This window comes from Penicillium taxi (genome assembly GCF_028828555.1).
Source record: "Penicillium taxi strain IBT 34144 chromosome Unknown utg000003l_segment0_segment0, whole genome shotgun sequence".
NCBI lineage: Eukaryota > Fungi > Ascomycota > Eurotiomycetes > Eurotiales > Aspergillaceae > Penicillium > Penicillium taxi.
In genome coordinates this window covers 3539004-3565881 of record NW_026643205.1, presented here as the reverse complement: position 1 = coordinate 3565881, position 26878 = coordinate 3539004, and the positions used below count along the sequence as shown (strand labels likewise).

The 26878-nt window shown below is 43.2% G+C and overlaps 9 protein-coding genes across 9 annotated transcripts; 4 read left to right on the top strand and 5 right to left on the bottom strand.

Moving 5' to 3' along the window:
- Positions 1–994: 994 nt before the first annotated feature.
- Positions 995–2138, top strand: N7495_004756 (zinc-dependent alcohol dehydrogenase family protein; the record flags this gene model as incomplete). The annotated part of the gene is made up of 2 exons (XM_057207407.1): positions 995–1997; positions 2047–2138. 2 exons carry the CDS (start codon positions 995–997, stop codon positions 2136–2138), a joined length of 1095 nt encoding a protein of 364 aa, XP_057065087.1.
- Positions 2139–3471: 1333 nt separating this feature from the next.
- Positions 3472–4791, top strand: N7495_004755 (D-isomer specific 2-hydroxyacid dehydrogenase family protein; the record flags this gene model as incomplete). The annotated part of the gene is made up of 4 exons (XM_057207406.1): positions 3472–3694; positions 3752–3818; positions 3869–4149; positions 4208–4791. The coding sequence occupies 4 exons, from the start codon at positions 3472–3474 to the stop codon at positions 4789–4791; spliced, it is 1155 nt and encodes a 384-aa protein (XP_057065086.1).
- A 467-nt stretch (positions 4792–5258) lies between these two features.
- On the bottom strand, positions 5259–8052 carry N7495_004754 (putative DNA mismatch repair protein; the record flags this gene model as incomplete). Its single annotated transcript, XM_057207405.1, has 4 exons — positions 5259–7015; positions 7075–7460; positions 7517–7953; positions 8020–8052. The coding sequence occupies 4 exons, from the start codon at positions 8050–8052 to the stop codon at positions 5259–5261; spliced, it is 2613 nt and encodes an 870-aa protein (XP_057065085.1).
- A 97-nt stretch (positions 8053–8149) lies between these two features.
- Positions 8150–9641, top strand: pfa4 (putative palmitoyltransferase with autoacylation activity Pfa4; the record flags this gene model as incomplete). The annotated part of the gene is made up of 5 exons (XM_057207404.1): positions 8150–8484; positions 8538–8709; positions 8760–9059; positions 9113–9191; positions 9247–9641. The coding sequence occupies 5 exons, from the start codon at positions 8150–8152 to the stop codon at positions 9639–9641; spliced, it is 1281 nt and encodes a 426-aa protein (XP_057065084.1).
- Positions 9642–9875: 234 nt separating this feature from the next.
- On the bottom strand, positions 9876–11447 carry N7495_004752 (uncharacterized protein; the record flags this gene model as incomplete). The annotated part of the gene is made up of 3 exons (XM_057207403.1): positions 9876–10035; positions 10095–10993; positions 11052–11447. Coding segments are annotated over 3 exons (1455 nt in total), but the record flags the coding sequence as incomplete, so codon positions are not given.
- A 447-nt stretch (positions 11448–11894) lies between these two features.
- Positions 11895–13052, top strand: N7495_004751 (phosphatidylinositol-specific phospholipase C; the record flags this gene model as incomplete). Its single annotated transcript, XM_057207402.1, has 1 exon — positions 11895–13052. The coding sequence occupies one exon, from the start codon at positions 11895–11897 to the stop codon at positions 13050–13052; it is 1158 nt and encodes a 385-aa protein (XP_057065082.1).
- Positions 13053–14261: 1209 nt separating this feature from the next.
- N7495_004750 (ankyrin repeat domain-containing protein) lies at positions 14262–15434 on the bottom strand (the record flags this gene model as incomplete). Its single annotated transcript, XM_057207401.1, has 1 exon — positions 14262–15434. The coding sequence occupies one exon, from the start codon at positions 15432–15434 to the stop codon at positions 14262–14264; it is 1173 nt and encodes a 390-aa protein (XP_057065081.1).
- A 7195-nt stretch (positions 15435–22629) lies between these two features.
- N7495_004749 (ankyrin repeat domain-containing protein 50) lies at positions 22630–24999 on the bottom strand (the record flags this gene model as incomplete). The annotated part of the gene is made up of 1 exon (XM_057207400.1): positions 22630–24999. The coding sequence occupies one exon, from the start codon at positions 24997–24999 to the stop codon at positions 22630–22632; it is 2370 nt and encodes a 789-aa protein (XP_057065080.1).
- Positions 25000–25976: 977 nt separating this feature from the next.
- N7495_004748 (uncharacterized protein) lies at positions 25977–26867 on the bottom strand (the record flags this gene model as incomplete). The annotated part of the gene is made up of 1 exon (XM_057207399.1): positions 25977–26867. One exon carries the CDS (start codon positions 26865–26867, stop codon positions 25977–25979), a length of 891 nt encoding a protein of 296 aa, XP_057065079.1.
- Positions 26868–26878: the final 11 nt, after the last annotated feature.

Here is a 26878-nt window from a genome sequence, read left to right as displayed (position 1 = left end):
GACAAGGCAACGAACAAGGTTGGAGGAAGATTATCTATTGCTTATAATGGAGCTATGGTATTCTGGGTTCCTGGTGTTATTGCCTCCTTGAATTACTTCCAGGGTTGCAGACACGATCTTCTGGAAGACGGATACAGGGTTGGTGAAAGGACGGAGAGGGTTGTTAAACTTGTGACAATCCCTTGGAAGCTAAAAAGGGGATATTTTAGCACGAGGGACTTATCTAGACTTGTTTTCTACAATATTTGGCCCGCGGGTAGTATTCTGAGTATATTAGCATGCACAGCGCTGTAATAAGCAGAGGCATACTATAGAGATCTCAACGGATCTTAAGGACATTCAAGAGACTGTCAATTAGAAATTTGGGTATCCTTCAATACTGAGGTTTCACAGCTTAAAAGAGCTTATGCATTTGGTATCTACATTTATATTCAATCAGGGAAATAGTGACGGATTGCATTTTCAGGGATGACTTGCTAAAAATGTGACATTTTGTCGGCTCCTTTGATTAAGCTATAGTAGTCGGATTGATGCATCTTCGCCTTGATCCACTTTTACCCCGGATTATTTCCGAGTATCGCTTTATTTAATAGTTCTCTATAATCCACTATCGACAAAATAAACCTATTTTTAGTCACATGTTCGTCGACAATGGCACGGCATACTTGATGTTATTGGTGAAAGAGACCCACTTTTCCTGAACTGACCATTGAACGTTCTCAAATGTAGATCACACACAGATCAATCATCATGGATTGGCACGGATACTGGCTATTCTGAAGACTGTTATCAACCCCGCAGTTCTAGATCATGTATAGTCACGCCATATTAAAATAACTCCAAAGTACGACAGTTGAGGGAAACCCCGCACGTCATAGATACAGCACGGAGTATAAGGTCTCGCTTCCACGATGTCTACTTAAATAAATAGCTTCCTACAAACACTGTATCACTCTCATTCTCTCCACAAATCCATTTAACTTGATATCTCACAATGGCAACAATGAAAGCGCTCGTCTACAAAGCTCCGGGCACAATAGAGCTTCAAACTCGTCCTAAACCCGTAATCCAAGCATCCACCGACGCCATTATCCGTATCCTTCACGCATCTATCTGTGGCACAGATCTCCATGTCCTCAAAGGCGATGTACCAACCATTCAACCTGGACTGATCATGGGCCATGAAGGTGTGGGGATCGTGGAAGAGGTGGGCGCCTCCGTACATATGGTAGCCGCCGGGGATCGGGTGGTTATCGTTAGCCAGACTTGCTGTGGGTTCTGTAAATTTTGCAGAACTGGAGCTGTTTCTCATTGTGAGGATGGGGGCTGGCAGCTCGGTAATAAGATCGACGGGACACAGGCTGAGTATGTGCGGATCATGCATGCAAATCTGTCGCTGTACAAGATCTCCGACAGTATTACTGGACACATCGCCTTGATGTTTTCGGATGTGTTACCGACTAGTATGGAATGTGGCACGTTGCATGGCAATGTGCAGCCTGGTAACACTGTGGTCATAATTGGGGCAGGACCTATTGGGATATCATGTTTACTGACGGCGCGACTTTATTCGCCAATGAAGGTGGTGATGGTGGATGTTGATAACGGTCGTTTGGATAGAGCTAGAGCAATGGGTGTGGAGGCTTTGAACTCCAAGGATCCTAATTCAAAGGATGCACTACTGCAACTCACTGATGGGCGAGGGTTCGACTCGGTTATCGAAGCAGTCGGCATTCCGGCAACATTTGAACTAGCTCAGGAATTAGTCGCTGTCGGGGGATCTATTGCAAATGTCGGTGTGCATGGAACGAAGGTGGATCTTCACCTTGAGAAGTTGTGGGATAGAAATATCAGTGAGTACCCAACGACACTTGAAATGACCAACATACTGATTCCAGAAGGCATTAATACGCAACTTCTCAATGGGACGACGATACCTCAGTTAATGAGACTCGTTGAAAGTGGAATACTGGATGTTTCTTGTTTAGTGACGCATTGTAAGTTTGCCCTAGCTTCTGTCATTTTGAAATTATACTTACTATCTAGCTTTCCCCATTACTGAGGGTGAGAAAGCGTATAGCACTTTCCAAACAGCAGCTCAGTCTGGGGCGCTTAAAGTTACTATCGATATGTGCTAAGCCAGAACATCCCGAAGTCCACTATCTTATTTTTAGAAATTGGTGCTCGTGAGGAGCGATTATTTTTATGGCTATTCACTGTAGCTCCATACAAGATGGACAGCTTGTCATTAAGATTAATGTGAAGTTCATGACAACTTTTTCTCTGTGTTAAGTCTTGTAAATATCTAGTACATGATAAATTTATACACTTAGGCAAAAGCGACAACTAAGACATGCCCTAGCAAGCAAATCACTACGTAAAGACACACTCAGATCCCCGAGTAGTCACCGTGGACCTACAAAGAGGTATTTATCGATGAGGTTAAAATATTCAGCTGGCCAGCTGGAACAATACCCAAAGCTAGAAACCATTGCTTGCCCCATACCTTAATCAGGACCATATGTTTGTACTAAATATGGAAGGGGGGATACTGACCTTTCTGGCTCCTCATGTCTCAGTCATCATCCTGCCATGGCGCTCAGACGCTGCACTTCCCTATCGTCGTGGGCCCACTAGCATAGAGTTATCCACATTGTTCCGTCCGTGGATAAGCGCATAGGGTGCTTCGGACTACTTCAACTGCCAGGTACTTAGATAAACAATAATCATGTGGCTCCAGAGGGCATCGGGATCTTCGTTGGCTGAAGTGAGCCGAAATAGACTGGCAACGTTGGTAAGAGTAAAGTTGTAGTTTGATGGAGAATTAATGTCATTTTGATGTCGGAATTCCACATTCAAGTGAAGTTTCCGCGCCGGATATTTTGCTGTGGAGCCATAAGAGACAAAACAAGCCTTTCGCGGGTTGAAAATCAGGAGCCTTTCTAAATAGAGATCAGTGATAGAAATTAAAGACACCAATATATATATGTACGTCAAGTATAAGGCCAGAATCAAATGCAAGCTAATGATATATGAAACGATTGGAAGGAACATGTAGATATCTCTAGGTACTAAATACCGAATCATTTCTTGGGCGTGATAAGAAAAATGTTTTCCCGATCAGGAAGTCTTTGATGGCTCGAACCGCTGCAACAGTGTCGCAATAGATGATCATTAGCCGCATAAACTATTTATCTCTCATTTCCACCAATCTTCTCGTGCACACCCTACGCAATAAATTGAGAATATGAATTTTTGTCGGATATTAACGGCTACTTGAAGGGCTTCCGGCCCGATGTGGAGGCATTGCGGGTTGCCGTTAACTCGGTTCGGGATAGCAACACCTTGGAACTGTACTTTGTAGAGAGAAGTCGGATATCAGCGGCTGTAAATAGTGAGCAGACGATGTAAGATAAAATTTCGCCTTGCCTGATAGGATTTCATAACTTTTGAATTGGAAAATTCAATACAATGCCTTCTCGTATCAAACTGCATGAGTCTCAAGAGTGTTCCGGCCAAAGCCAGTACACAGATGGCAATATGGGAGACGCTCCACTATTCGATGAACGTATCTTGATTACGTATAACTTGCCGTTTCCTGATGCTTTGTGCAGAGACATCAGACGGAAATTCCGAGATTGTGAGGTGATATTTGCTCAGTCAAGACCGGAAGAAGGCGTTCACGTACCATCAGGTATGTCCCTAGGCTTCCAAGAAACGAATGGAATATGAACCGACAATCTCCATGTAGAATCTTACCGTAGAGCAACAATTTTGGTGTCATTACAGCATCTACCCGATCTCAAGGATGCCAAACAGTAAGTGATTTCATCGAGGCTTGATGAGCTGCATACTGATTTTGCAGCAGTCTCAAATTAATTCATACATTTTCTGCTGGTCTGGATCATCTCATGAGCCATCCGGTCCTGAAAGCCAGCAATGTTCCAATCACCAATAGCTCTGGTCTTGGTGCGCCAATTGGTGAATGGGTTGTGATGAACTGGCTTATCCACGCTCGTAATTACCACAGAACATACAGAGCACAGAGAGCGCACATATGGGATACCAGGTTGCCCTATGTTGTCGGCAGCCATGACCAAATCGGAAAGAGAGTTGGCATCCTTGGATATGGAAGTATTGGACGACACAGTATGTGTGGAATTCTGTGGAATACAAGAAAGGCAACGGCCTAGCTGATGATCAATAGTTGCCCGTATCTCTCAAGCGATGGGAATGACCGTACACGCCTACACTGCGTCTCCACGTCTTACCCCCGAGTCTCGCCGCGACAATGGTTATATTCTCACAGGAACTGGTGATCCGGAAGGATCGATTCCAGTATCATGGCACCATGGCACCGACAAAGCATCAATCCATGCTTTCCTATCCTCCGGACTGGACCACCTCGTCGTATCACTTCCCTTGACGCCACAAACAACAAACTTAATAGGAGCAGATGAGCTCGCGATTCTGTCCGACAACTGCAGACATCCCATGATCAAGCCATTCCTGACCAACATTTCACGTGGCAAGATTCTTGATCAGGACGCTCTTATTGGCGCTTTGGAGTTGGGTTTGTTGAGTGGTGCGGCGCTTGATGTGGCTGACCCTGAGCCTTTGCCTGCGGAACACCCGTTATGGGATGCGCCAAATATCCAAATAAGTCCCCACGTAAGCGGTATGGGGCAGGAATATTTCCCTCGAGCACTTGATATTCTCAAATTCAATTTGGATAGGATGAAACAAGGATTGCCTCTAGTCAACGAATATAAGCGTGGCAGGGCATACTAAAATTAGTTTGATGTATAAAACATCAAAATCATGGATGAGCAGCATGTATGATACCACTTAGCTCTCATTTATTTTTCATTTTCTTAGCCGTGTTTGATGGGCTGGGAATAACAAAGCTTTGATCTCACCCATGGCTCTTCAGTCTTACGAATAAAGATTCCCCAGGTCTTTTGAGTAGTTTCATCGATATCAATGTTGTTATTCAAACTTATCTTAGAAAGATATCCAGTAGTTGCTGCGCATAAATAAACATGACCCCAGCCAGTATCATAGCGAGAACACTTCTTCGATTAGCACATGCAGGATATAATATCAGGTAAAAAACGACAACATTAATGTGGTCCATTTTAACCTGGTAAAATATTCACTAACTTAGTTCAAGTGCAATGCAGAAAGATAGCTGTAATTGAATAGTACCAAGTTCTGGAAGACTTGAAAAATGCATATAATGGGCGGTGGTTCGGAGTCTAGCGCATATGCTTCGCCAATATTGATGACAGGTCAATTTTCAGTTCAGATTGAACTTCATCTTGATTACCGTATTGATTTTTCATGATCGAAGCCAGTCGATCGTTCCAGAAAGGAATGATGGTATCCATGTTCGGCGGAGAGAGTGATTCTATTTCCTCTCCAAAATCCGTATGAAAGTCACAATGACCAAGAATAATTGAATATTCCTTGATGCGGGTTATTTCTGCCGGTAGTGATATACTGACATCGTGAATATCGTAGCCTTCAGGGATGCGTTCGAATGGTAGGCGACTACGGTGTAGCCTACTAGGTTTTGATCCAGCTTTTGATGTCTCGGTGGGATTTCGTAAAAGATACGCCCTTGGATCTTGAGGGGGAAGAGGTGTAGGTGACTCAATGACAAATGATCGATCGCTAGCCAAGGAAGCTTTGGCTGCAAGGTATCGATTGTGATGTCGAGATTTCCCATTTGATTGTGGGCTCTTTCCGGAGTCAGCAGCCCTTTCAAGGTCGGATGGAGTTTCCGCATTGAAGCTATCCCGCAAGCTTGCGGCCCACTTCTCCAAAACAGGAAATCCTTGACTACTGTCCATGACTGCAGTATGTACTTTATTGTTACTGGAAGCGCCATTTTCCTCAAGCTGTGGGTGTTCCGGTGGTACTTCACCCGACATAACATTGTTGGTAGGGCTGTGGACTCCCACCATCTCCATAGAATCCGGTGCTAGGTTTCTGGGAGGGGAGCCAAATCTCTCTTGAGCAGGTCGAGAAATGGATGATATATATTCATCTTGCCCTGACGCTGGATTTAACTGCTGTTCACCCAGTGGTACATCTCTTGTACGCAGAAACCATGTATCGAGCGCTCCATTTCCATAACGTTCCTTGTCACGTTCCCTTGTCGCCTGTCTGGCACTGCTAGTTGTAGCTTTTGCCTGTGGGGAAGAGTTCTGGAAATCTTGAGGGTGTCTTCGACTGATGGGAGATCTTGAAGCTGGAGGGCTCGGGGGATCAGGGCCTGGAGGCGAGTCGGGCTCAACTCTCCGTTGCATGTTATTTCTTCTGGATGATGGCGGGGAGTTGTATGGCAATTCTTTTGTGCTACCGATTTGACTTGCAATCTCGCTCCGCGGTGCCTGAAATGATGCATTGACTCTCGAAACGGACCACGGGTTCGCGTGGCGAGGGCCTCGATTAATAGGAGTTTGGCGTGCAATATGAATTACGGTCTGTGACAGACTACCTGGAGTGCTTTCAGGCGATATGAGAGCATGGAATGGTGAGCGGCCTTGTGTAGTACTGGCAGGAGTGCTTTGGATAGAGAGGTCCCCTCCTTTTTCTGGCCTATTTCCAAGGACATCTGTCTTTTTTCTGGCCATCAAAATCTCAAATCCATTCTGGTCATGCGGAATTTGGGCAGCTGTTTCATTTAGCTTGGATTGAGTTTTCTCCTGCAGAGGTCCGTAATGGTCACTGAGAAGTCTCTCAACCAGGGAAAGTACAAGCTCTCGGTCTTCAAATAGCACATCATCTTTTCCAGGCTCAATATTGACATCGTAAGTCCCCAGTGGACAGGAAATCTGGAGGCAAAAGAATGGGTCAATCATTGACTTTGACGACCCGGTTTTCCTGCTATTAGAGCGAAGGTGGGATTTGAACAATTTGACAATATCATAGCCAATTCCTCGGGAGACATTTAGAGGTCGACCATCAATACTGACGAACTGGCCCGTGTTGTTCACTTGTGACATATCTGTTCTAGTTAACCACTGTACTTCACTCCGTGTTTTATCTGGCGATGGAAAAGCGTACCTGCTTCTGGTAATGGGAGCAAGGAGCCTATTTGAAACTGGGTTTGCTCCAATGAACCATTTCGATCCAGGAAACCATCAGATGAGAGCTGTTTGAACACGCAGAAAGAAGCCACTTCTCGACCAACAATTTTGATAACTGCATCCAACAGGGTTGCATTTGGACTTGGGGCATAAATCCAGTTTTGAATCTCATTCTTCGCTTTAACAACTTTCAAGAAAAACCCCTTGGATGGCTGAGCGATGGCATACGCTTGTAATAATTTCTTGACTCTTGTAAGAGTTTTTGGTGCGCTTTTTAATGCTGTTTGTTTGCGCACAGGGATATGCTTCAGAAAATTCTCAATTCGAACAGTAGTGCCTACCGGATGAGAGACACGCTGAGAGCTGCAGATACAGTCAGTCATACCTTCAAGATTCCAGAATTCAAACACCCAGCGTACAGGGAAATCTTTCCATCTCGTCTGTAATGCAGACACGATGCGGTAGCGTCGGCAGCAATGCATGTGGTGACGATAACACTCTCGGACATTTCAGCAATGCTAGACAATGCCTCACCACGAAAGCCGAGCGATGTTCCGCCCACGTTTTTCAGATCTTCAAGAGTCTGTATCTTGCTGGTAAACATGTGCGTGCATACATGGGGATAGTCCTCGGTAGAGATGCCGTGACCGTTGTCTTTGAGTTGAATCACATCCAAGGTGTTTTGGGCAATTTGGATAACCAGAGTTGAAGCTGATGCATCGATTGCGTTGTCAATGAGCTCTTTGACTACAGAGCAGGCATCAGAGATGACCGACGTCGACCCGATGGCACGGACTGTCTCCGGAAGAAGGGGCGTGATCGGCATCCCGGTCGCTCCTTCCAGAAAATAAAGTCCCTGTTTATACCATTACTTGAATTTCAAGTTTCCGAGGGTTGGATAAAAGTTGTTCTGATGACCAACATGAGATGAGACGAAGCCGATTGATGATCCCATTTGTATGATTAGTCATCTGTTCCGACGACGACAAACAACACGGTAGCCAAAGCTACCTCCTTATTCGTTTCGAGTTGAATAACTCGCTGCCTTGAAAATGGCAGGGGATCAATTCCAAATATCGCAACTTGCCGTTCCGGCAGTGAGCGTCCTGATCTGTTTCCTTGCTTATACTTCACAATACTTCTTCCTGCACTTTGAGCCCGCGCCGCTCCAGGTGGATGAAGTGTGGAGGATCAATATCTTCGCCCTCTGCATATGGGTCTGCTATTATCGAACCTGCTTTGTGGACCCAGGACGTCTCCCTTCCGATAAGAAGCACGAAGACCTAAATGCGGAGAAGGACCATGCTAGAGGCCGTCGGCAGCGATGGTGTCGTAGATGCGAAGCATACAAACCACCCCGAGCTCATCACTGCAAGACATGCAAGAGGTGAACTTGATTTGGAATCATGTTTCATCTAATACGAGCTAACATATATGTAGATGTATTCCCAAAATGGATCACCACTGTCCTTGGACTGCCAATTGCGTCTCTCACTTTACCTTCCCACACTTCATGCGCTTCCTGTTCTATGCAGTCGTTGGAATGTCTTATCTCGAGAAAAGACTCTTCAAACGTGTCGCTATTGTATGGGACAGCCGAGATCTTCCCAGTGTAAGCTAATTCATTTTCATGCTATCTGAGCAATATTGACTAGACTTTAGTATCTTGGCCCGTCAGTTGGACAACTGATACATTTGTTCATTCTGTTTGTTCTTAATAGTGTTACTGTTTTTGGACTTTTTGTTCTCCTCCTTCGCGTCGTTTATTCTCTTTCGTTGAACACGACGACCATTGAGTCCTGGGAAATCGAGAGACATGCAACTCTTGTTCGAAGGGCCCGTGCTCTGGGTGGTTATCTCGATGGCCCCGGTGGAATGAAAGTTCGAATCATGCACCAAGAGTTCCCTTATGATATTGGAATCTTGACCAATATCAAAGAAGGCATGGGAGGAAGTTGGAATGTAAGTAGATAGTCATGGCCCTACATTGACAGCCGAACTTACCAATTTCACAGATCATAGGCTGGTTCTGGCCCTTTGCTGCAACTCCTGATCGTCGCACCGGCTGGGAGTTTGAAGAAAACGGATTTGAAAGTGAGCTAATCATCCCTTGCTTCCTTCATGAAAGTTTCATATTAACCTTCGCTAGATGCCGGTGTATCATGGCCACCACCGGACCCAGATAGAATTCCAATGCCCGATTTAGATACGCTGAATTATAATATCGCGACGTATGCATCAGCTAGAGAGGAAGTGGATGCTTTCCATCGTCGACAAGAAGCCGATTTTAGTCGGCGCAGGCCTTTTTCGCAGATTCAAAAGCGACAAAAATTCCATGAACGATATCAAGGAGAACACCATAAGGTTGAAGATGGTGATGAACCTGTGTATGGCGATTCCGATGAAGGTGAAGAGGGTTGGAGAAACTCCGAGGGAGAAAATCTGGGAAACTACGGAGTCGATATTGAAGCTGAGTTCTACGACGAGGATGAGGATGATGTGCCGTTGGCAGTTCTCATCAATCGGCGGAAGCAGAATCAATAATTGTTAAATTGAAACTCTTCCAAGGTTTGAATGTTTTCCGGATGTGCAAATTCGGATTCTACAAACTCTAATGACTAATAGAATGGTTATTAACAGCGTATATCTATGGTTTATACTCTTTTAAATAAAGTAGTGTGCAGGACCTCCATTTTCACCGGGGATCAAGGGTATCAAGACAGTTTTGAGGTATTTTTGGGATGGAGGCCTCTGCAAATTCATGCGACCTTATGCCAACTACCCACATAGTGATTGAATATCGTTAGGCACGTATGGACTCATGATTTGAATCAAATCTGAGAGATTGATCCAGTCCAGTTCTCCATGAATAGTCTGCACAGGCTGCCCACTGTATAAAACACGGGCATAAAATGAATCTCTCTCGTCATCAGTTTTCCTGTGTTTGGTTAGCATTGGTCTTCTAGGAAAAAAAAGAATTGTGATGTGGCTCATTACCAGATTTCGAAAGCGATATTAGATGCCATAGCAGGCCAGCGGAGAGCGTTGATACCCAGCGATCCCAATATTGGGCCAATGTCACCATCATGAACAAAGACGTGGCTGTAATCGAGAGACGAGGTTCCATTCTGTACTGCCTGGAGGCGGGCAAGAATCTCCCCGATGAAAAGACCCTCGACGACCTGGATGTATTTGACGACGTATGGGTTCGTACGCCAATAGTAGTTCCATTCCCAGTCTCCAGCACGGAAAACCTCTTCGACCATGGCACTGGTCACACATGCAGACGAATTACTCAAACTACATGGCAGCTCGTAGCCATTGCACAGACGGGCTTGGAAGTTATCAGAGAAGTGGTCAAAGGTATCTTGCCACGAGCTTGAGGTAGCACCCAGCATCGAGCCAAGGGTGGAGCGCAACTTCTCTGTAACAGTCAAATGCGCATTCCAGTCCGATGTGGACTTAATTTCGCTTAGAGTAGAGCTGATAGCATCGCAGGAATAGCCCGCATTGACAGTATCAACGGAAGAAACCATTTGGTGCAGAGGCAAAGCGCCGTCGTATTTAGGCCAGATGCCTCGGAGAACGGCACCAGCAGAGGCCTGAGTTAGAGCAGATTCACTGGACCGGAACCAGACGCGGTTATTTGGCTTCTTGGGAATGAGACCAAGCTTTTCGCCGTATACATTCATGAGGTCTTTGCCATGCTGATAGCCGTCTTGAACACCGCCGATAGTGATTTGGGGGTACTGGCATGTACCATTCACCTCAGCCGTGAAAGGATTAGTCGGGTCCCGGTACGTTTGAGCGTACATAGGGATCGGCTGGATGCCACTCTCACTGTTCGGGCCTGCATATAGATAAGGCCGGACATTGTCGCATTCATAAGGTTGATTCTTACTGGAGTTAGTTTTGGTCATATATATAGCCTCTTGGAGGGTGTTAAACACTGACCTCTCCACCTGGAAGGATGTTGTAAGGAGAGCGACGCTGGTGGCGTTGAATGTACTCGAGGTAAACAAGGTTTCCCTTCACAGAGCCATTGGCAATGGGGCCGGGCAACTTGTACTCTTGAGTGCGGGGGTGTGGCATAGAGCAATAGTCATATGTGCCATACGGAGAGCCATCCGTTGGACCCGTTGTAGGAGCCTTATAGATTCCACCGTAGGTTCCAATTGAGCTATTTGAGATGTATGAAGTTTCGTTAAGAGTGGGCGGGTAAAAGGTGTCCAGAGATGATAGGCCCAAAACAGGGACAGCTCCAAAGAGAACAGCAACAAGGTTTCGCCCCATGATCAAGGAGGTAAGTTTAGTAAAATGAGAAATGAATAACTTCTCAATAGACACGGCCTACGGCGTATTCATATGTGCAAATACTGTGTTTTATTATGGTATACCAAGCAAAGCTTAGATTACCAGCCGCGCTAGGGATAGGCGAGGGCAATGATCTCCACCTTTTGGCAGCCAGTGGTCGCGTCGACTTCACTACACGTGCTGCAAGAGAACCCAAACACACCACATGCAATTTGCTCCAATCCCCACTAGAAATTGAATGATCATGACATGACAATGACATGCGGCAGGATGCACACGTTTTATTGGAAGTTCAATGAGATTTGATAAAGCTCTTAAAGTTGCCGAGGTCCCGAGTACTCGGTTCCTTGGCAAAGGGAGCTATTAAACAAACTTTGAAGCTACATTTATGCATGAAAAAGGGGAGAAAGAGAACTGCAATAACTCTAAAGTCTGATTCCTTCCAATTTCTACCCTGATATACCCCCAGTCAGAGTCCGAATCATGCGCGGGCTCTGTGTCAATTTGGCCATATTGGTCTCCCTGTGGCCTTCACCTGCCTTGTCTTCCTCCCTAGGGAAGTACGCACTGAACAAGCTTCTCAATGATGCCTCACCCATCTTTGGGTCATACAACAATGTGTCTCACAACAAAGCCGATTGGATGAAAGGGTATTCTGACGATACTCTACTCGTCCACATGAACATCCCTGGCACCCATGATAGCGCAACCTGGAACTATACCCAGGCGACTCAAGATGCTCTGCGTGGCATCACAGATCTTAATCAGATGACAGTACCAACCCCAGTGGCTTTCCGCTGCCAAGGAAGGTCCTTCATTGACATGCTCAACATGGGCATCAGGGCATTCGATTTGCGCTATGCATTTGACCCAACCAACACCACGCTCATCTTCTACCACTCTCAAGCTCTATTGTCAGAATCTGCTTCTTTGGACATTGTTCTATTTGGCTTTTACAAGTGGCTCGATGACCACCCCACAGAGACCATCTTTCTCTCCTTGCAATACGAGGGTTCAACAGCAAAGTATGCATCTAACGATGCATCATTGCAGCTGAAACTATATAAAGCTCTCACCTCGCCTGTGGCTCGCCGCTTTTTTGTTCAGGCAAAGAATGAATTAGGGACACTTGGTGAAGCGCGTGGAAAGATCACCTTGATGCGCCGCTTCGACCTGGATCAACTACCAGCTTCCTATACCACCAGCTTGCCGGGGATTCATTTCTCTCCAAGCGTATGGACGGACAATGGTCCCGATATTGTCCTAACATATAATACCGAGAAGAATTTGACTGCATACATCGAAGATTATTACGAGCCCTTGACAGCCACAGGTTCAAGCGCTGCAGATAACATTAAGTGGAAGTATAACGCGACAACCGAGCATATCCGCAAGGCTACGACGGAGCACCCGGGTAGCTTGTTCTGGACCTGGGCATCTGGCACGAACACAGATAATATTCCGTACGATTGGCCACGCATCATAGCTCTTGGAAATGGTTCTGTCCTCACGCCGGCTGGTGGTGTTAATCAGCAACTTGTCTCTTTTCTTAAGGAACAGAAAAATAAGCGGGTTGGCATTGTGATGTTTGACTTCTTCGATCAGCCTTCGGACCTGATTGAGACATTTTTGTCACTATAACACCTAGGCAGTTATTTGATTTATAGCTTGCCAGCATATCTAGGTATCACCATCTTGAACAATATCCAATTTCTTTCAATATGCGACGTTCAATGAGCTATCAAATCTTTGGGACTAAACATGAGTATGAACATGTCACATGTTAGTTCCAAGGTTAAAAACTATAATTAACTACGGAGCTATGGATTAAATATAGATAGGTACTGACAAACCAGGCAATGTTCATACCAAACCGGCTGATCACGGCAGGATGGGGCATCGAGATGAGAGTGTATATAATAATGCACGGTGAATTTTGCTTCACAAATCGGGAGCCAAATTATCAATGATAAGTAATCTCTTAGTCTCTTGCTATCGAAAGCTATATTTTGTTGTGACGATATGGTTCAATCGGGATGTTCTCAATATGTAATAGGTATTTCTTCCTTTACGTATTTAACCTACTGCCCAATATGATCAGCGAAACGTCGAGCAATCTCTACTTTTATTCCCCATTCAAAGAAAAAATCGCATAGGTAAGATCTTGAAACCTTCTAAGGTTCAATATATTTTATCAACAACCCATCCTTTCAACATCAGATGTATCACGCTTAATGGTCGGCGATGCCCCAAGAAATAATCGAATATCAATGTTAGAAGATAATACCGTGGATAAAGCTATCTTTACAGGTTATTCGATCGAGACCCTGGTCATTAGGATACCAAAACGCTCTCAAACTGAAAGTCGACCATTTCTTTCAGCAGATACTGATTCTTATTAAAATAGCCCGCTTACTGACAATAGCAAGTAGAAGTATCTGCTAGTACTTACTCTATATAGCTCCCTCATTTATAGTGGGCAGTCTAGGTATGCGTGGATTATTTTCTACTCCTATCGTGATTAAGGTTGAAAAGCCTTCATGCTTATAAAATATCATGTCTCATCACTGTATTGGCAACTAAAACTTTCGATGATAATGCAAATCAATCAAACAAATAGACATAGGGAAAAGGGAAAAGGGAAAAGGGGGCCTCCAGAATCTGGTGATGTGTCATAACTGACTATCCCTCCGTCAAACCCCAGTCTATTTGGTATCTGGCAGAGCAAATAGCAACTAGTATCATCTTCCACTTGAACTAGATAGAGCGACCATTGTTCATAAAGCGACGGAAATGATAGGTCGGACTGATAGCCAATTTGCTCATATAAGGTGCACGAGGCGGCTGTTCTTATCCACAGGTACCTCCTGCATCAAGGAGCATCTTGACAACAGCATCGTGACCACCCTCGGCAGCCCATAATAATGATGTCCGGCCATATTTTGTGTCTTTGGCATCGACGTCTAACTTGTTTATGCCGAGAAGCATCTTGACAACAGCGTCGTGACCACCCTTAGCAGCCAAAAGTAGTGGTGTAGAGTCGTCTGCACTTTTAGTATTGACATCCATCTTGTTTGTGTCGAGAAGCATCTGGACAACAGAATCGTGACCACCCTCAGCAGCCCATGATAATGGTGTTTGGCCATATTCTGTGTCTTTGGCATCAAAATCTACCTTGTCTGTATCAAGAAGCATCTGGACAACAGCATAGTGACCACCCTTAGCAGCCAAGAGTAGTGGTGTAGAGTTGTCAATACTTTGAGTATTAACATCCACCTTGTTTGCATCAAGAAGTATCTGGACAACAGCATGGTGACCACCCTTAGCAGCCAAAAGTAGTGGTGTAGAGTCGTCTGCACTTTTAGTATTGACATCCACCTTATTTGTGTCGAGAAGCATCTGGACAACAGCATCGTGACCACCTTCAGCAGCCCATGATAATGGTGTCCGGCCATATCTTGTGTCTTTGGTATCGACATCTACCTTTTTTGTGTCGAGAAGCATCTGGACAACAGCATCGTGACCACCCTCGGCAGCCCATGATAATGATGTCTGGCCGTATTCTGTGTCTTTAGCATCGACATCTACCTTTTTTGTGTCGAGAAGCATCTTGACAACAGCATTGTAACCACCCTTAGTAGCCAAAAGTAGTGGTGTAGAGTCGTTTACGCTTTTAGTATTGACATGTACCTCGTCTGTATCGAGAAGCATCTGGACAACAGCATCGTGACCACCCTTAGCAGCCAAGAGTAGTGGTGTAGTGTCGTCTAAACTTTCAATATTGACATCCACCTTGTTTGTGTCAAGAAGTATTTGGACAGCAGCATCGTGACCACCCCAGGCAGCCCATGATAATGGCGTGCGGCCATATTTTGTATCTTTGGCATCGACATCTACCTTGTTTGTATCAAGAAGCATCTTGACAACAGCATCGTGACCACCCTCGGCAGCCAATAATAATGGTGTGCGGCCATATTTTGTGTCTTTGGCATCGAGATCTACCTTTTTTGTGTCGAGAAGCATCTGGACAACAGCATCGTGACCACCCTCGGCAGCCCATGATAATGGTGTCTGGCCATATTCTGTGTCTTTGGCATCAACATCCACCTTATTTGTGTCGAGAAGCATCTGGACAACAGCATCATGACCACCTTCAGCAGGAGTATACAGGCGGCGGGGTGGCAGGGTCGACCCCGCCACCCTACCACCCGACGAACTTTTCGTCTTATCGGCCAATAAAAACTCTGTATTTCATTTTTTGTGGGTAATATGATACATCATAATAAGTTTGTCGGGGAGCTAAAAAAAAAGGTCGTCGGGTAGTGGTAAATAGCCATCTTATGTGGTAATATGCAAGATTTGACTTACGGTGCTTCAACCCTACCACCCCGCCACCTAGCTTCAATTTTCGATAATTTACCAGGAATTTGTAAAATGTTTCTTCCTTCATTCAACAATAAAACAGTCAACTCAATTCAGATTTTGATAATATAGATATAATTATTAAAGGAATTCCTAAGATTAATACTTTGGAACTGGTTTTAGGAACTTATTATCATTTTTTGAAGTTTTCATCTAAAATTATAAAATTTCATAACAATATATCTATATCTGTATATATATCTGTAGACTGTATCTATTTACATCTCAGTCCTTGCAAATCGATTCCTATCTTTTACCATCTTTTACTGATCCTTACCATTATTTACTAGATTTTATGATTTCTTGAAACATATCAACGATTATCTTTCCAAATTAAATGTAATATCTTTATAAATCTTAATTTTAAGGATATCTGTATAAAAATAAACATCTTAAATAGTCTTTTCTTAAATCACTTGATATCAAAAACCTTAAAATTAAAATATTAAGCACTAAGCACTAATCACTAAGCACCATTACACTACTATTTATCATTCTCCTGCTTCCTCGGATCCTAGATCATCCTCATCATCCTCAATAATTTCAGCAGCTTCTTTAGCAGCCTTTTCAGCAGCCTTTTTCTTTACCTCTTCAGCAGCTATTTTCTTCGCCCCTTCTTTATCCGTTTTTTCAAGTTCTGCTTGTGCACGAGCAATCGCCTTCTCTCTTTCTTTCTTCTTAGCTTCTCTTTTCCTATCCTCTTCCATATCCACTCTAATAGATGCTTCATCTATCAACTCATCAAGTCTATCTTCAAGTTCTGGTATATGAAGTTCAGGTCGCTTCAGAAAATCCCAAATCCCCCCAGAACTTTTACCATCTTTCGTCCGCGACTCTAACCAACGAACAAAGCTATCACACTCAGCTTCTGAAGGGAGCTCAATGTCAGCTTTCTCTTTACCTTTTCTTTCCTTCGTGACAGAACTTGAAGATATGCTCTTAGATTTAGGATTCTTAGCATCAGCTAGTTCCTTTTCTCTCTTCTTCTTTTGAGCTTGAATCTTAGCCATTTGTTCTTCAAATTCTTTTTGTTCTTTTTCTTCTTGTTCTTTTGCATTCTGAAGTCGATCTTCTCGTTCTTGTCGCTTCCGTCTTTTATTTCTGTCTTGCTGTCGCCGGTCTCTTGCTGATTCAGATGGACTATCATCGTCGGAATCGGTGTCATCTTTATAGAATCTTGATTTTCTTTTTCGTTTTTTCGTTTTTGCAAGTTGTAAGACATTTTCTTCCTCCTCGTCACTTTCTTGGCCTACACCAGCAGTTTCTTCATCTTCGACCTTTTTATGGCTGCGTTCTTTTCTAGAAAATTGATATATATATTAGTAAGTAATGGTAAAAGATGGTAAGGAGTGGTAAGGGATGGTAAGGGATGGTAAAGGGCTTCGATAATCAATTCTCACCTTCTTGCAGTTTTCCGACCGTCTAGGACATGAAGTCCCTTCCATTTACCTCCATGGTTTGGTTTCTAATAGATATTAGATTGAGTTATGTTAGTAATATCAAATTTAACTCACAATATGTGACATTTTAATATGTTTTCGGATTGGTGCTGCTACACACCCAGTACTTATTGGTGTATAAGAGCAATAAGGACATCGTTGAACACAACCATGAATCTCGATTATTGCGTTTTGACAAGGCCATCTTTGTGCTGGATGTTCTGGACATTTACAAACTTTAACAGGGTTCCTAAAATAAGAGATAGATTAGTACTATTCTATCTTGATAGTCAGGAATCAATATTGAGACTTATACTTACACAAAGCTTCCTGGTATCCCATCTATCCTACTATACCACCAATGACCACTAGGGGTATCTGTGGGAATATCGTCAGGATCATTTGGGTTAACTATTATGTTGGCCATAATAAGCTTGATAGAGAATAAAAAATATCGAAAAAGATAATGAGGACTTAGGGGAAACTTCATAGATTAAGTAGCTCAAAATGACCTTATTGTCGAAAAAGTAATTTCTAGAATAATTGAATATTTTCTAGGAAAATCTTTAGATCAATAAATCGGTTAAAGACCTATCTAGGTAGAATCAAAGACAAACATCAGATCATATGATTAAAATTTCTTTTCTTTATTAGAGCCCAAAGAAAATAGGATTTTTAGGATAATACAAAAACAAATACAAAGAACAACAACTTCAAGTCTCTTTTTCATTTTCCAGCAGTTTTCAGGTTTCATTCAGGTTCCTCAGAGATCTGGTGGAAGTAATTCGCTTTTTCAAAGGCCTCTTTATTATCTCCCTCAATATACCGAAAATAGGATTTTGAAACAGTGTTAGAAACAGTGTAGAGTCCAGCAAACCGTTTATCAACCTAAATTTATTAATCTTAATCAATATAAATAATTAAGTAATAAGATATTATATGACTTACAGTATGGATATTTTCAATATGCTTTCGAATTGTAGAAGCCTGGTATTTTCTTATCTGTCCAGTCTTTTTGTTAATACCTTCTGGTGAGTAACAACAATATGGGCAATTAGTTGCGCAACTTGGAATCGCCTAAAGAAATTAGTAATAGTATTAAGAAAAGGAAGTTGAGCTCACAATAGGACCAGTAAAATTCCAGATATTATATCGAGTATCATGTGTATGCTCCTGACACTTGCAGACTTTAAAGGACCTGATTCTTGACTGGTTTTCTTGAATCAATTCTGGATATAATTCCTTTTGTCCTCTAACTCTTTCCTCTTGTGAGATTTCACCACGTTCTTTTGCGACCAAAGAAATAGTATTGCTTGGTGGGCCAAGATCTGGGAGACCAATAATTGGTTTAAATCGGGGTTGTGATTCTTTGAGAGGCCATGATCTAGCTTGGGGTGCTTTAGTTTGGTTGGTCGGCTGCTGGAGTGCTTTTGTCTGATCGGTCGGCTGCTGGATCACTTCATCCTGATCGGTTGGTTGCTGGATCACTTTAGCCTGATCGGTCAGCTGCTGGGGTACCTCGGTCTGGTCGGTCGGCTGCCGGAGTACTTCAGTCTGGTCGGTTGGTTGCTGGATTACTTCAGCCTGATCAGTGAGCTGTTGGGATATCTCAGTCCCATCGGTCGGTTGAAGTGATGATTTCAGAGGAGTTTTTGTTGTTTTTGTTCGTTTTGGTGGAGGTTTTGTTATTCTCGTTCGTTTTGGGGGAGGTTTTGTTGTTTTCGTTTGTTTTTGAAGAGGCTTTACTACTTTAGTTTTTTTTATAGTAGGTCTTGTTGCTTTAGTTTGTTGAAGAGGAGGTTTAATTGATTTCGTTCGTCTTGGGGTAGATATAGTCGTTTTCGATATACCCCTTGTCTGAAGTCGTGGTTGTTTCTGCGGTTTTATAGGAGGGGCTTCATCATCAGGATGATTGGCGTTAGTCCTGGATCTCGTAGAATATGGCATGATGAGAGAATCCAATGATATGGTAAAAGATAGAAATAATTAAGGGGGAAAGTCAGATAAAACCAGAATTGCGAGGAAATAAATTTTCTTAAAAAGAAATGTGATTGATCATATCTTACCAACTCTTACTGATTTCGACTAATTTCGACCAATTTCGACTGATTCTGACTGACTTTAATTGATAAATATTGATCCTAACTATCCTTCTCCTTTACTGCTTCACCCATCATCTCTTCAAACTTGTCAATACGAGCATTATTGCGTTCGACGGTATGCTCCAATTTCTGTAGAACATTCATCATTTGTGGTATTCTGTTCACGAATTGTACTAGTAAATCTTGATGAGATGTTCCAGCTAATTCAGTTGTAGGTTCATGATGAAGAGGTGGTTGTTGTAATATAGCTGATGATAATGGAGGTGATGAAGTGAGATCGATATGATCTAAATTGAGCTGCCGGATAGGTGTTGGTGTCTCTAGGAAAGATCCAGGGCGCTTTCTGTGGAAATGACTACCAAAAGTCCGAGATCTTTGTGTTGGATTGACTCCATAACGACTTTTTCGGGCAATATCATCAAGTGGGCGTGTATCTCGAGCTTGCGATTCCTTGAGAGCTGGGAGTAGTTGCAATTGGATACCTCCACGATTGCTACCAGCATGACTACTCTCGACCAGATTGGTGTGCTTAACAAATGCACGGAAATGCTCTTTTTTCATCTTAGTCATTGACTCATTCAGTCCAGAGATTAACCAACGACAAGAAATCTTCTTAACCCAGTCACGAACACGTTTCGACTGTGAAGACTTAAGGGTAGTAATAAGACTTTCACAAGCGCTCCTAGGTGTTATATTCTCGAGCCGTTGCATCATAGGGTACTCAATCTCATTTTGATATCTTGCAAGGTTCCGATGGTAATGAACCTTACAATATATAAACATATGTTGAATATGTTCTTGCCAAGTGTAACTGCCATCAACTGAATGCAGATATTGACCAAACCCACTAGATTGTTTCCCACACATATCAACCATCACAGCGATGATGCCTTTCCGATGAATATGGAACCAATCAATCTTTTTACCGTTAATCGTCTCAAGTATGTTAAACAGACTTTGAAAAAGAAATTGGTAGGATTCGGTTGAGTCACTACTAACAAGGACTCTTGCCAGGTAGACAGTTTGCTCTAAGTCAGGATCTTTTGTGACGAATACAACTTCGTTCAAGATCCCTGCAACTCTTTTAAAAGTCATATCGACCTGAAAGTATTCAATGGTTGTCCAAAAGCGAGCTTGGGCATCGGTAAGACACACAATCCGGAGATTTATACCATCATTATACATCTCGCGAATATAGAGGTCTTCCTTAGGTCCTGATTGCTGCTTACAATGCTCAAGTAAAGCACCTAATAGTAATTAGTATAAAATAACTAAATACAATACGGATCGGTAAGGATCGGTAAGGATTGGTTAAATCAAGATTAGACTATAGGATAAATAATATATAACATACCTATCCAGTTTTGTCCAAGCGGACAGGAAATCACTCTTTGCTTCTTAATCCAAGAAGCAATAAGATCTCTATTACCAAGAGATGGGTGAAGTTCAGGGAGTGATGCAACACCTTGTGCTTGCAAAAACTCAGTCACAACAGAACTGCGGATGAATCGACTATATGATAATGAATGATGATCGGTCCTTTGAATCAGTTGAGTCATATCCTTTATGATGTTGGACGGCGTCTTGCTCATTGGTGGAGGTGGATGTGTATGGGTGCCCCAAGATGCCAAGATTATAAATGGGCAGTTCTTAGTCTCCTTTGGAATCACTGAGATAAAGATAGTATTACATGGGACATAATGGAGATTCATGTCCACATGGTACTGGCACTTTGAAGTCCTTGATTTTGCTGGTACCATCGTTGCGCACGCGAGAGAGTTCACGGTAATATCGCGGCTAGCATGGCCTTCCACAAGTTCTCTGAGATAGACTAAATCATAGCCTTCGAGAACCGGAAACCTATGGAAGTAGTGCTTACCAGATTCATCTTCTGGCTTCCATGCACTACACCCAAGATAATACTGATTTGTTTCAAACGCACTTGAGGAGAACCTCTTCAAAATCATTCGGGAATAATCTCCATGTGTTTTCCCACATTTTCGATCCCATTGTTGACGGCATTTATGATAAAATGCGTAAGTACGTGCGTTCGCTCGGTCATCTCCAAACTTGGTCTGAAAGTAGTTATTGACTTCGATTTTTCTATTTTCAAGATGATCCCAAAGATCAGCAGTGACTTCAGAATGACCAAATTCAGAGGTGAAATCATTTGCGAGTTTCGGACAAGATTTGATACCAGAGCATGACTTCTTAGTAAAGGTGCAAGTGACATTCCCAAGTAGTGGTGATTTCTTATCCCCATGCCAGCGCTTATGCTGGTTTTCACGACCTCCAGCTCCATACTGCATATCTTTGATCATATCTGAAGGATCTAGACCAGTAATCGGCATAAGATATGCAAATCCGTCTGGATGCGTCTGAGGGTACTCAGGTAGACATGCGGCGTATTGTAGGAATCTGACTTTATTATATCCACCAGATATTGGAACAGAGGAAAGTTGGAAGCCGTGAGGGTTCTCCTGAGTAAGAGTAGGTAGGTCGGTAGGGGATTGAGAGAAGGTTTCTAGGCTTTCCCTTTCGTCATTAAGATTCAAGAAATGATCAGGATCATAGAGTTCATCAAATGGAATTGATCGATTTTTCTTCCAAGATAAAATCATAGCAGAAGCCATAATTATAAAGATTCTTAAGAAAGTGAAGGCAAACAGAAATGAAAAAAAAGAGAAATCTGTACAAATAGAAGGGAATTTGTGGGTTCATAAATTGAATTATGAGAGATCATATTCTTAGAAATTAAACGATATATATAGAGAAGTATAAATAGACAAAAAAAGCAAATACCTAAATCTTCAGTCTAGTAAATAATGGTAAGGATCAGTAAAAGATGGTAAAAGATAGGAATCGATTTGCAAGGACTGAGATGTAAATAGATACAGTCTACAGATATATATACAGATATAGATATATTGTTATGAAATTTTATAATTTTAGATGAAAACTTCAAAAAATGATAATAAGTTCCTAAAACCAGTTCCAAAGTATTATTCTTAGGAATTCCTTTAATAATTATATCTATATTATCAAAATCTGAATTGAGTTGACTGTTTTATTGTTGAATGAAGGAAGAAACATTTTACAAATTCCTGGTAAATTATCGAAAATTGAAGCTAGGTGGCGGGGTGGTAGGGTTGAAGCACCGTAAGTCAAATCTTGCATATTACCACATAAGATGGCTATTTACCACTACCCGACGACCTTTTTTTTTTAGCTCCCCGACAAACTTATTATGATGTATCATATTACCCACAAAAAATGAAATACAGAGTTTTTATTGGCCGATAAGACGAAAAGTTCGTCGGGTGGTAGGGTGGCGGGGTCGACCCTGCCACCCCGCCGCCTGTATACTCCTTCAGCAGCCCATGATAATGGTGTCTGGCCATATTTTGTGTCTTTAGCATCGACATCTACCTTGTTTGTGTCGAGAAGCATCTTGACAACAGCATCGTGACCACCCCCGGCAGCCCATGATAATGGTGTCCGGCCATATTCTGTGTCTTTGGCATCGAAATATACCTTGTCTGTATCAAGAAGCATCTGGAAAACAGCATCGTGACCACCCTTAGCAGCCAAAAGTAGTGGTGTAGAGTCGTTTGAATTTTTAGTATTGACATCCATCTTGTTTGTGTCGAGAAGCATCTTGACAACAGCATTGTAACCACCCTTGGCAGCCAAAAGTAGTGGTGTAGAGTCGTCTGAACTTTTAGTATTGACATCCACCTCGTCTGTATCGAGAAGTATCTGGACAACAGCATGGTGACCACCCTTAGCAGCCAAAAGTAGTGGTGTAGAGTCGTCTGCACTTTTAGTATCGACAACCACCTTGTTTGTGTCGAGAAACATCTGGACAACAGCATCGTGACCACCCTCGGCAGCCCATGATAATGGTGTTTGGCCATATTCTGTGTCTTTGGCATCGACATCCACCTTATTTGTGTCGAGAAGCATCTTGACAACAGCATCGTGACCACCCCCGGCAGCCCATGATAATGGTGTTCGGCCATATTTTGTGTCTTTGGCATCGAAATCTACCTTGTCTGTATCAAGAAGCATCTTGACAACAGCATAGTGACCACCCTTAGCAGCCAAGAGTAGTGGTGTAGAGTTGTCTATACTTTTAGTATTGGCATCCACCTTGTTTATGTCAAGATATATCTGGACAACAGCACCGTGACCACCCTTGGCAGCCAAAAGTAGTGGTGTAGAGTCGTCTACACTTTTAGTATCGACATCCACCTTGTTTGTATCGAGAAGCATCTGGACAACAACATTGTGACCACCCTCGGCAGCCCATGATAATGGTGTCTGGCCAAATTCTGTGTCTTTGGCATCGACATCCACCTTGTTTGTGTCGAGAAGCATCTGGACAACAGCATCATGACCACCTTCAGCAGCCCATGATAATGGTGTCCGGCCATATTTTGTGTCTTTGGCATCGAAATCTACCTTGTCTGTATCAAGAAGCATCTTGACAACAGCATCGTGACCACACTTAGCAGCAAAGAGTAGTGGTGTAGAGTTACCTATACTTTTAGCATCGACATCCACCTTGTTTGTGTCGAGAAGCATCTTGACAACAGAATCGTGACCACCCTCAGCAGCCCATGATAATGGTGTCCGGCCATATTTTGTGTCTTTGGCATCGAAATCTACCTTGTCTGTATCAAGAAGCATCTTGACAACAGCATCGTGACCACACTTAGCAGCAAAGAGTAGTGGTGTAGAGTTACCTATACTTTTAGCATCGACATCCACCTTGTTTGTGTCGAGAAGCATCTTGACAACAGAATCGTGACCACCCTCAGCAGCCCATGATAATGGTGTCTGGCCATATCTTGTGTCTTTGGCATCGACATCCACCTTATCTGTATCAAGAAGCATCTTGACAACAGCATCGTGACCACACTTAGCAGCAAAGAGTAGTGGTGTAGAGTTACCTATACTTTTAGCATCGACATCCACCTTGTTTGTGTCGAGAAGCATCTTGACAACAGCATCGTGACCACCCTCAGCAGCCCATGATAATGGTGTCTGGCCATATCTTGTGTCTTTGGCATCGACATCCACCTTGTTTGTGTCGAGAAGCATCTTGACAACAGCATCGTGACCACCCTTAGCAGCTAAGAGTAGTGGTGTAGAGTTATCTGTACTTTTAGCATCGACATCCACCTTGTTTGTGTCGAGAAGCATCTTGACAACAGCATCGTGACCACACTTAGCAGCCAAGAGTAGTGGTGTATAGTTGTCTACACTTTTAGTATTGACATCCACCTTGCTTGTGTCGAGAAGCATCTTGACAACAGCATCGTGACCACCCTTAGCAGCCCATGATAATGGTGTCTGGCCATATCTTGTGTCTTTGGCATCGACATCCACCTTGTTTGTGTCGAGAAGCATCTTGACAACAGCATCGTGACCACCCCCGGCAGCCCATGATAATGGTGTCTGGCCAAATTCTGTGTCTTTGGCATCGACATCCACCTTATTTGTGTCGAGAAGCATCTGGACAACAGCATCATGACCACCTTCAGCAGCCCATGATAACGGTGTCCGGCCATATTTTGTGTCTTTGGCATCGAAATCTACCTTGTCTGTATCAAGAAGCATCTTGACAACAGCATCGTGACCACTCTTAGCAGCCAAAAGTAGTGGTGTAGAGTTGTCTTTACTTGACTGTATTGTTTTCGACTGGGGAAGGTATCCCCCTCAGCTGCCGTATGGATGAATTTTAGCGCGGTTTTTCTGCCAATACAGTCTCCATAATCACACCCGAAAAAGGAATAGATTCATGCCAAGTCTAACCAATTAAACGTTATGATAGCTCTTCCTACGAACACAATGTAAAGATACTCACATTCCAAATATGATTATATATGCCGAGAAATGTTACAGACACTCGAAATCAGTCTCATTTCCCTAATTATTAGTCGCACTCTATCTTACATAAAGCCATACCTTTTGAGATTACAATACAACGACCCACATTCTTGGCGTTATCTCAGTACGGTAATAAACAAATGCTTAAAAATATTTTTCTTATCATAAGGTAGTCACATTTGCATCTATCGGGGCCCCCCATCTTCGGTCAACTAGCCATATTCACTCCACTTAACTAAAGCACCGCATAAGCGAAGATATTTGTCGATATATAAAATAACGCTATATATGAAGAAGGAATCTGTGAGCTCTAGATTGAAGACAGAAGCTTTTAAATACTTCCTAGGAAGATTATAGGTACATTGTGAGTCTACTTAAGTCCACGGGTATAAGTCTAAGCCCTACAGAATTTCCAAGGTTCCAAGGTTGGAACCCTTCCAGGTTCATGGGGGTGGACTGAGACTAGATATATATGTAACATGGGAATGCAGTCGGGATTTATTGTTATTTCTTGTCGACCCCCGGGGCCATTGTCTTTAAATTTTGATTTAATTTTCCACGGTCCTTCAACCCAGGGGTTTACTAGTAACTGTGGATATTCAAGATGGAGGCTAATCGAGTTTGACATGTTTCTTATTAATTTGTATGGTAACCCCTTATAGTCTCTGACCATATCAGAATGTGACTCCAAAGTCTTTTCTTAAAATCTAAAGGAAAAGGAGAGTGAAAAACATAGTCACCACGGTAAACAGGGCAGAGAAACGTCCCATCTTAGAAGCCTCGCCAGTCCAGACGGCCTCGTAGGAACTCGTTGTCTTAGAAGAGGCCGATACTCCAGAGACCGAATTAATCTTTGTGGTGTAAGGAGTGGCTTTGCTGGAGCTAGAGGATACGAACTCATATTTTTGATCACTAGACGATGGGGTCGAATCTTGCGGTATAGCGGAAAGAGTATGGTAGCCGGTTTTCTCGTGGCTGGGAGCAATTGAATGGGTAAGCGAGAGAGTGGAGGCTGCGGTCAGCTGCACAGTGAATTTACTGGTCTCAGATTCCTGAGCTGGAGCACCAGCAGTCTGTATAGTAGTAGTATGCTGGGGGTGGGCGTTCTGAGTCACACTTATGTGAGTAGTGCTTGAACCTTTAGAAGCTATAGGTTCGGAACCCTCGGGACAAATTGTTGTTCTGTAGGTGATAGTCTCAGTAGTGAAGTATGTCGTCGAGTCGGGCGAAGTTGTCGTAATAGTATACGTTGAGATATATGTTGAAGTAATAGGCACACCCACACTTGATCCTTCTAATGACTTTGTACTGGATGATCCACCCAGGGTTGTAGTCAAATAATCGAGCGCTGTTGCGCTGGAGTGGGGTCGCGTCTCTGATAGATTCGAGCCCGATTTACCAGACGAGCCAGAGGGCGAGGAGGATGAAGAACCGGAGGAAGAACCAGAAGAGGGAGTAGAAGAAGTATCCGAAGAGGGAACAGAAAATGAACTGGAAGAAACGATCGAAGGAAAGCCCGTAATAAATGAAGAGCTCGTCGAAGTGCGAGTCAACGGGGTTGAAGACAAGCTTGTGCGAGAAGATACTGGGCTCGGCATAGTGGAAGGAG